The 10,043-nt window shown below is 42.2% G+C and overlaps 2 protein-coding genes across 2 annotated transcripts in view; one reads left to right on the top strand and one right to left on the bottom strand.

Annotated features, from left to right (window-relative positions):
* Nucleotides 1-6,137, bottom strand: part of LOC106814056 (biorientation of chromosomes in cell division protein 1-like 1) — a 13,001-nt gene extending 6,864 nt beyond the window's left edge. Inside the window, exons 1-11 of the mRNA XM_014818325.1 lie at nucleotides 5,909-6,137; nucleotides 5,506-5,630; nucleotides 5,050-5,192; nucleotides 4,771-4,880; nucleotides 4,055-4,493; nucleotides 3,321-3,473; nucleotides 2,800-2,972; nucleotides 2,542-2,599; nucleotides 2,012-2,189; nucleotides 1,536-1,734; nucleotides 852-987 (exon numbers count right to left, since the gene is read on the bottom strand). Coding sequence (XP_014673811.1) covers nucleotides 852-987; nucleotides 1,536-1,734; nucleotides 2,012-2,189; nucleotides 2,542-2,599; nucleotides 2,800-2,972; nucleotides 3,321-3,473; nucleotides 4,055-4,493; nucleotides 4,771-4,880; nucleotides 5,050-5,192; nucleotides 5,506-5,630; nucleotides 5,909-6,040 — 1,846 coding nt within the window. The 5' untranslated portion in view covers nucleotides 6,041-6,137. The remainder of the gene's footprint in view (nucleotides 1-851; nucleotides 988-1,535; nucleotides 1,735-2,011; nucleotides 2,190-2,541; nucleotides 2,600-2,799; nucleotides 2,973-3,320; nucleotides 3,474-4,054; nucleotides 4,494-4,770; nucleotides 4,881-5,049; nucleotides 5,193-5,505; nucleotides 5,631-5,908) is intronic.
* A 101-nt stretch (nucleotides 6,138-6,238) lies between these two features.
* LOC106814060 (mitoferrin-1-like) overlaps nucleotides 6,239-10,043 on the top strand; it is a 5,351-nt gene continuing 1,546 nt past the window's right edge. The window contains exons 1-3 of the mRNA XM_014818329.1: nucleotides 6,239-6,512; nucleotides 7,658-7,880; nucleotides 8,422-8,478. Coding sequence (XP_014673815.1) covers nucleotides 6,381-6,512; nucleotides 7,658-7,880; nucleotides 8,422-8,478 — 412 coding nt within the window. The 5' untranslated portion in view covers nucleotides 6,239-6,380. The remainder of the gene's footprint in view (nucleotides 6,513-7,657; nucleotides 7,881-8,421; nucleotides 8,479-10,043) is intronic.

Raw genomic sequence — 10,043 nt, 5'->3', positions numbered from 1 at the left:
GCTATGCTCCCATATTAAACGTCCTATTTTGCAGCACGCCAGTCGACGTACTTTCGAGCTATGGCAATTTTTTGCCAAAAATGGGAATTGCCATTAGTCAGTTCAGGTTCAACGGATTTTGCTCATTTTTGGTATGTGAATGAATAAGGGCTGGGGGTTTTGATATTTAAAAAAAAATTATGCAAATTAGGTAGGGTTTGGCAATTATATAGCATATTATATAGACACCCAGATAACAAACAGTCTGTGGTGTCACACTCGTCTGGTTCGTTTTACAAGATTTCATTGACAATATCTTTAATGCAACATTCCTGCTATGAACATATTATTATTTATATTATTATTATTTATTATTATAGGAAGAAGGATGCGAGAGCATCGATATATAATCATACTATTATTATTATATTTAATATTTATATATATTATTATTTATACTATTATTATTTATTATTATAGGAAGAAGGATGCGAGAGCATCGATAATTGAATCGTGCTATTATAGTTATTTTATCATATTGCAAATTCCTACAGTTACAGTGAGAATGGTCATTTTCAGAGTATTACATCATTTCATGACTTCATAGGTTCTTTTGCATTTACTGGAGACTGGCATAACGTTTGACCCAAACAACCAATCGATAAAACTACACAATTTTAGAACCGACTACGTTTCTACCAAACCTATGTGCGTCTATACTTCCTTCGGCACGTTCACTACGTAATTCTATATCTAGCATGAAATTCAAACAACGAATCAATAAAATTAGAAAATTTCAGAACCGACTACATTCCTACCTCACCCACCTATCTCCTTCTATACTTCGCTCGGCATGTAATTAAATTTCTTACCCACATCCACGAACTCATCCTGTGTCGGTGTGGCGCCGTCACTCCTGTACACCTCCTCACCCACAGCTGTCTGCGGCCCATGCTCAGCAACCACCGCTGCTTTACGCTGCGCAGCTAACGACATCGAACGAAGATCCTGAAAGAAGATAGAAGAGACAAGCTTACTTGATGGCTTTTTCTCGTTTTCACACATGCACACCACACACCGCGGCGCGACACAGATACGGCGCGCACGCATGCAACACGCGGCGCCGCACACGATACAACGCGCAGAGGCAGCTAACTCACATCACACACATATGCACATACACAAGCACACATCACGAGCCGAGATACGGCGCGCACGATGCACCACGCGCGCGACGCATGCTGCACACCACCTGGCACTCACCACAGATACGCCGCCGCGCACGCATTGCATGGCACACTCATGCACACACAGATACGCGCGCACGCATGCATGCCCACTCACATTCACACACAATCATACACACTACAACAAGCACACATGCACGCACACACACGCATGCACACGTAGACACGCGCGCACACACACGCGCGCACATAATCATACACACTACAACAAACACACACACGTGCACACACGCATGCACACCTGAGTGCAGTGACTGAGAGTGTGAAATTTGTACTTCACCTCATGCCATTATAGATAGACAGACTTACCTTTCCAACAACTGCGGCGCCCCCTACTGGCCCACATGAATCCGGGGATCGGGCGGCAGGGCGCACCTTCTTTTTCATAAGCTTGTGAATGATTGGGGCGCCATCTGGTGGATTTAGCAAGTAGTGGTTGATGCGCGTCTTTAGTTCTCGGGTGGTGAGGGTTAAGAAGCCGACGTGCCGTATTGAGCTTCCCTCCACGCTAAACAACAGAACGCCCGTGCCACACACATCATAAACAGGCATTATTTTTCATTCCCCACCATTTTTAGGCTTGAGCTCTCTCCATCTGCCTTGCACTAGGCCCAACTAACATGGAAACGGTGAAAATCTAATCCTCATGAGCTGTGTTGGTCTGTATTTCATTCCTTTCAACATTACGAAACATCATTAACAAGACAAACGTCTTCACTGTCAAGCTAAGCAAGTACGTGCCTTCTATGTATACCCTGCAGCTATCATGTATGTACAGTATGTACCTGCTATCGGCTGGGGCGGTGCCTGCCTTGCGCTTGGCTGCTTCCAGCGGGCTGATCAAGTCGACGAGGAATCTCTCAGTGATGGCCCTGCGATTGCGACAACGCGCTCGCCTCACGGCTGTCTTCTTCTCCGCCAGCTTCTGCTCCTTCAGCAGCTCCTTCTTCGGAGTTTTCGGAACTGAAGAAATCGTAAATAAATGATAAAATTGATAAATAATAAATATAATTAAAAATGAATCACAAATCGTAATCATAAACGCGACAATGGCAGGTAACCTACGTTGTGCAAACTGTAATCCTACGTCTAATCCTAAATCGGATTTATATTTATGCTATCTGAATTGATTTAAAAAAACGGAAAGTCGAGACTATAATGATATAATATACTCTAAATGCACTACGGCCAGAGAACAACTACAGACATATCGAGGGGGTGATACTACATAAGATCTATTCTTCATAGCTCTCTGCCTTATTCAATTAACGATTCTAAACAGGAGTTTAAATTAGCTTTTAATATAAGTTATTACCTTTCACTGCCTCCATACTGCCTGTGCCATCTTGTTCGTTCAGATAACCTTGTCTGACCTGTAATTACCATAAGATACAGTTGTAGAAACCACCTCCACAAAACAAACACATGTCTATGAAGTGCACCTTTTTTTGGAGCAGCAGTTACACAATGAAATCACCATTATAGAATGGACACGTGCAGATATAAAACACTTACTGCACTTTCCTTGTGTGACCTTTATATATGTACTGTTGCGGATATATGCTGTGTATACCTTTACTGGTGTAGTGGGAGTGTCTCGGCAAGGTTCCGACACGGTCTCGTCCGTTGAGTCGTCTTTCGGTTTCTGGCGTTCTTTCATCAGCTGTTCGTTGTTCGGCTCCTGGCTTTCCGCTTCCTGCTCTCTCTGTCCCCCATCACTCTTTTCTGGCTCTTCCTCGTTCACCTCTGGAAACAAAATTTTGCGATAAATATATCACATAATTTTACGTAGCATACTCTGTTTGGGTGGCATACAATATATGTATATATTAGTGCAAATTTCATTTGTGAGCCTAAAACAAGATTAAGCATGAATCTCCTCAAGGCGGTTCATAGATCTATCTTGGTTAATTTTAGTTTCCTGATAGGAGGCGAAACGTCAGCAGTACGTTTTGAATCAACACGGTCGAGTAAAAATTAACCAAGATAGATCTATTATCTACCAACCGAAGGAACTTATTTAAGGCATTTCATGTTTCTCCAAACGATTACACCTACTGCATTTAGTATATAAATAAATGTTCCCAGCATTACCCTCTTCCTGGCTTGTTTGCATCAGGAATTCAACATCGTCAGAAGACAGGCTGATCTCCTCGTCAAAGTCGGAGAGGTCACTAGTGTGTACGGAGCTAACTGTCACGTCGTCCGACTGATTGCTGCCATCGTCTTCCGTCTCCGTGCCAACAGCTGAAAACAATTCAACGTTAACGTACGGAAAAGATGCTCAGACATTATTTACACATAATTTATTTAACCCTAACCCTAACCCTAACATTCCTACAATCCAAAAGCTACATGTACATTCAAACCTGTGTTAGCTGACACCTGATGAAATAAAATTCTGTCTATAAGGGACACTTCTCCTGTTCGTCTTGATTGACCCTTGTAGAGAGGTTTGATTGTAATTAAAAGCAAACATGTTTGTTCTACTGCATATGATACAGTCACTACATGTAAATCTCACCATTGCTACTTTAAAAGTTCTTGCTATATTGTGATATCACACATTTGTAAGCACACTTCACTATCAGTTCAAAATTCACATTGCGACATACAGAACTGTGTGCATCTCACTCAACTATCGAGCAGGAAGCAACGGGGCCGGGCACTCCATACCTAGCAGTGCATCTGTCAGTGCCTGTACACATGCCACATGCACGCACGCACGCACGCACGCACGCACGCACGCACGCACGCACACACACATGCACGCACATACCACACGCACGCACACATGCACGCACGCACGCACGCACGCACGCACACACCTTCAGTCAGCTGAAGAGTGCTCTCCGTGACGCTGAATGCTCTGTTGTCGGGCGGCAGCTTCTCCGGCGTGGGGGCGCCGGTGGGCAGCGGGATGTCCCACAGGTCGTCGCCGACGTTGTTGAAGCCGATAGCCGGCGACGCCTGTCCCGACGACTGACTCGAGTTGGAATCGACGAGGTCCATCGGTTCTGCCTCAGTCATGTCGAGCGTCGGGTCACGTGGTCCGAACCCGGACTGATCCTCGACGATGATTTCGGACGAGCGTACGGGCGAAAGTGGCTCGATTGGGGGCGGCGCTATCTCGTCCTCTGGAGGGAGGGGCGGGGGTTCATGATCAGGAGGCGGTTCTGGAGGTGGGGCGGGTAAGTCACCTGGAGGGGGAGGCTCGGAAGGCAACGGGGCCGGGCACTCCATACCTAGCAGTGCATCTGTCAGTGCCTGAAAGCATGATGGGGGTTTCTTTGTTACGTTGTCCCAACGTTTCAACTAATTCACCTCAAAGGCCCAAGTACTTTGTCTTATAACATGAACTAGTTTTATATTTACATACTATGAGGTATACTATTTGTGAGGTTGAGCTTTTTTCAACTTGAAAATATATGATAAAACATTAAAAATTTCACAAAAATAAGAATAAATTCGAATGCAATTGTTATATGGGGCCTAATGATAGATATAAAATATTAAAACATCTGCCGAAATTCTTAAAACATACCTTTGCTCCTGGAAACATGGCTCCAGTTGCACCAGGGTACATCGCAAAGTTGTAGGGCAAGTATCCCTGTGGTCCAACCATCCCCATTCCCACATTGTGAGAGGATGTGACTGTAAGACAATCGTAGTTTGCAATGGTAACATTTTGGAGTTTTTTTTTACTAAAATTAACCATGATTTTACCAATTCATATGGCAATAATTATTTTTATTATTATTATTGTTTAGTGTTATTTTATTGTTGCATTATGTGTACAGTATATATATTCAATGAATATTACCTTTTTGTTCCCGGGGTTTGGGTGGTTCTACCCCTAGAAAGTCATAGACTGATTTGGCTATTTCTGGTCGCACAACCTGTGAAATGTTGGGGTTGATCACTTGATCTACAATTCTGTCCATCCCACTGCTCAGCATATGTGACCTATACAAAACAAATGGAATGGCATAACCATGGTGTTAAATTATAGGGAAGAGAATGTGATTATTTTTCCATATGACTATATGATACAATATTAAAAAATCTATCTACATTGAGTAATCTGTGTGTGTGTGCGTGCGTGCGTGCGTACGCGCGTGCGTATGTGTGACCAATATTTTACTTGGCGGTGTTAAATGCCCGATCAGTTCAAAAATCATTCTACCATTATTTCAAAAACATTTTCAACATGCATCCAATCTAATTATCTATTTTCAGAAAGAGAGCGATTTGTCCTGATCGCTCATAACACAATTACTCGTTTATCTGCTGACGTAGGTTGTTCCGCAGCTGATTCTTGTTCAAGTCTGGACGCCATTTCTGCTCTTTCAGAAAGTTTGACACATATGCCACCACTTTCTGTTGTAGATTTTGAAAGGCAGGCTAGAAATAAAATTACGTGTTACAAAATTAGATGCTTAATTGCTTGTTTATAATATTAATAAATTTAAAATTATATTATTATTAAGGTCATATTTTGTTACTGTGTGGGTCTGTGCATTATTCCGGCACTTAATTTTGTGATACATGATAATATGTTGTACCACTTTAATATAATATATACAGTAATCATTATTGCATTTTACAAAACCTAGTATGCTAACCATTAATGATACTCTTAGTCTTAGTTTAATCTAAATTGACTAGGCCTAGTTAGTTACCTTTGTATCGATGTCAGCAAGGAAATCCTTTCTAAATTTGTCAAATGTACCCTCACGCTTTAGGAACCCTACAATATTTGCCACTAGCTTGGGATCACCTGGAGGGAGCTCGCTTGATGACTCTGTAGGCATTTTGATAGCTTAACTTGCCTTAAGAGATTTCTACAATAACAAGTTATAAGAAAACGACAACACTGATTATTTCCATTTTGCGTTACCACCAGGCGTCGCCAATAACGCCGATCGAGACGATTCCCATGAAAAATACATCCATAACATAATCACATGCAATGAGACGTGGGGACAGTCTATATCCAATTTATTCGCGTAATCACGTGGGAGAGGCTCGTGTCGTTCTCGTTTTGTCGTTTCTATCAAATTTGATTTCTTCAAACTCATCAAAAGTCGCACTTTAGGTGCATTCATTAGAGTGGGCGATCGTTGAGTTCATCATCGATCGACCAACACTGATATGTGGGCCGATTCTGACGATGTCGATGAATATGAGAGCCTACCAACTGACAAGGTCTCCACGTATCTCATGGCTGGAGCTATGGCAGGAATTGGCGAGCACTGCGTTATGTATCCTGTGGACAGCGTGAAGGTGTGTGAGGTGGTCACAAATTCATTGATCATTAGTTTGAGCGCCTATAACTTTGAAGAGTCAAGAAGTGTATTTATTTAGGATGTCAGATTAAATTAAATTCTGTATATAACATTGAATATGACCCTCCGGCCTGACCTAATTTCAACTCGATGAGCATAAACATGGGGTAGATATACAATAATGTAACCCAAACCCAGGAGGATAGGGTTACAAAGCGTCCGTATGGACTATGGTTTTGTGCGGAGGAACGCCTAGCTGCGGCTTCAGTGAATCACTCAGGGCGGTTTGCTGGTGCGTTTTCAGAGACTAGAACTTCCAAACTGGGTTTATTCTAAACACGAACCTTTCTCCGCTATCCGGGAACTTGCTATGTATCGCAATACTCTGTATTAAACTAATATAACCTGTTACAAATTTCAAAGTGATGAGCGGCGGATATTTCGAGCGCCATTTCTGTTGACCTGTGACGTACAAATTCCCAATGCGCATAGCGATCGGCAAACGCAGCGCCCTCCGATTGGTCGGTGAATCCACTCTTCAAACCGAAGTACGTCACAGGTCAACAGAAATGGCGCTCAGTATATTCGCCGCTCGTCACTTCGAATTTTTGTAACAGGTTATATTAGTTTAATACAGAGTATTGCGATACATAGTAAGTTCCCGGATAGTGGAGAAAGGTTCGTGTTAAGAATAAACCCAGTTTGGAAGTTCTAGTTTCTGAAAACGCACCAGCAAACCGCCCTGAGTGATTCACTCAGCCGTTCCTCCGCACAAAACCATACGGACGCTTTGTAACCCTATCCTCCTGGGTTTGGGTTACATTATATTGTATCTAAAACTTGAGTAGCTCTGCCCGCGTACAGTTGCCACTGGCAGTACAGTAGCCAGCGGCAACTGTACGCGGGCTATAGTACTAGAGCTAAAACTGGAGTGAATCAATATCTCATATCTGGCCTACAAATGAGCACATCGAGATCTTTATTAAAGCACAGTCTCACACACATGACATGGTTTTAGACTAAAGCACTAGAAAAGGAGAAGTGTGTCACAAATGTGACTTCATAAAGACGGGACAAATGGAAGATTGTAATTGCCTTTGAACGTTTCGTCACCAATAATTGACCGCGAAATTGTTTTTTCAGACCCGAATGCAAAGTCTGAAACCAAACCCTGAAGCGACATATCGAAATATATTTGATGCCTTCTACAAGATAATCCGATATGAAGGTCTGTGGCGACCTGTGCGGGGCATCAATGCTGTCGCTGCCGGTGCCGGCCCAGCTCATGCACTCTACTTTGCATGTTACGAGAAAATCAAGAAACGTCTTGCTCACGGATCGTCGGGGAACAATTCGCTGAGGAATGGTAATAACACAAGTTGCTGTTAAGTGAAATTGTGTATAATAAAAAAAAAGTACATTTTTTGTAGTTGTCTGGCTGTATCATGAGATTTAATTAGGAATGCAATGAAAGGGTTGATTTCACATCGATTCATGGCATTTCCTGCCCTTGAAAAAATAATGAACAAAATTATATGGAACTACTGATATGTCTTCACATTTATTTTTGAAGCTGCGCCTTCGTTGGTAATTAAAATCAGTGAAATGCTATGTCAGCACTGTGCCTGTACACATTTATATGAAACTTTTACCCTCAAGCTCAATATATGTTGTAAAATCATAAAGCTGACTCATGCTTGCATAGATGCTCTATAGTGCATTGGTTGCATGTAATACGTGGAAATTGTGTACTGTACGTGTCACTAATCCGGTTTAAAGTATATGAGAGGAATCGAGCTAACTATTATGTTGTACACGGTAAATGAGCTGGTTCCTCCCATGTTTGTGCTTGAATAACATTGCTTCTTTGTTTAACTGTTTGAGTAAATTTCTCATATTTCTTTTAGGTTTAGCTGGTGCAACAGCAACTATTTTCCACGATGCCATCATGAACCCAGCAGAGGGTTAGTATCGTTTCTATGCACCTGAAATCTTACATGTCATTGAAAAACCTGTTACAATCACAAGGTATCTGTCAGGAAGGAAAGAAGATAGTACGAATTACATCTTGCACATGAAAGAATTCCTGATGTTGTAATAGAAAATCTTCGATATATAGGCTTTTTGTGGTGAAGGAACAGTACAGTCTCTGAGATGTGGAAGGCAGCGAAACTGGTTGTGATTTTATCTCATGGGCAGTCTGATGTTCAAGGTGGAATTTCTGTGTCCTCACCTGGATAACATAGTAGAAGATAGCCTGCAGGCATATATTGCCGTGCATAATGGAGTCAAGCTCACGAACGCTCAAGTTTATAGAACCAGTAAAAAATTGATGCTGTAGTGCAGTAACTAAGCCAGAGACAGAGGTATACTGCGAATTTGTGAGAATCCAAAGATTTCAGAAGAAAATCACGCTAAAGCAGGAAAGAAGCAGCAGTTGTTCCTATCAGAGCTACAGCAATGTAAGGATATGGGGCAGCAATTAAGTTGGAATCAGCTATGCTGATAGACAAGGCAGATAAGCTGTAAAGGTCCATGAATTGAACTTGCTCATGGAAATGTATGGCAGAGGCAAAGGCCAAAAGCTACCAGGGGAACAGAAGAGAAATGATGAGCTGATGTTTATGAATGTTGCTGTAAAGAAGCTTGTGTTGGAGTAGGAACTGTCATAGGCTTGTTTCGGTTAAACCATAAGTGCTAACTTTAGCGGTTCATTTGCAGATTGATGTTGAATCCGGAGATTCAATGACAATGAGTAAATAGATGTTCTGAAGTCTGATAGCTGCACGGCTACTTTCTCTCTTAGACATGTACTGAGTTCAATAATTGTACAAACAAATTATGTCAATATTTGATTAGATTAGCTATCACAATAAAGCATAAGGAAGTACTTTGGCATGCTTTTTACATGTGCATGACTATCAATTTTCTTAGAAGATATGAGAGATAGTAGGGCTTATTTGAACTGTAACTTTTGGGTGTTCATATGGTATTGTGCAATAAGTTTGCAGGGATTATTACAGCACACAATTCAGATAGCACGAAGCATATATTATGAACTCTGGTGTTTACTGGGTTAGTCATGTACAGGGTTCTCCCTACGTTGCGCAAACGGGGCGCGCGCGCCCCGTTTGGGAAAACTCCCCCCTGTTTCAATCGTTGCGCCCCGTTTAAATTACCTCCGCCCCGATTAAATTCCACCACAATAAAAGTTTGACAGCGCGGGAATTGATCGTCAAGAATTCCCATTCGGCCAGGACACCCGGCTCGTGTATTTTTACCGTACCACGCATGCACTGCAGACCACACACAACTACAAACAGTCAACCTGCTGTCCCGAACCCAACACTAACTGTACACCGACTCGGCTATCTTATATATACAAGAACCCCAAATACCGTCTATGGTGTGGTGGCGATTTTACGCATTAATTAGTGGTACGGTAAAAAAGGACCCTGGACCCCCTAACTGTGGTTTCAATAACCTGTGGTTGTCTCCTGTCGAGTTTTCTATTCGTTGTCCCTCCTTA

The sequence above is a fragment of the Priapulus caudatus genome, unplaced genomic scaffold (genome assembly GCF_000485595.1).
Source record: "Priapulus caudatus unplaced genomic scaffold, Priapulus_caudatus-5.0.1 Scaffold865, whole genome shotgun sequence".
NCBI classification, from domain to species: domain Eukaryota; kingdom Metazoa; phylum Priapulida; class Priapulimorpha; order Priapulimorphida; family Priapulidae; genus Priapulus; species Priapulus caudatus.
Note: the sequence above shows the minus strand (reverse complement) of the source record. Positions and strands in the feature narration are given on the sequence as shown.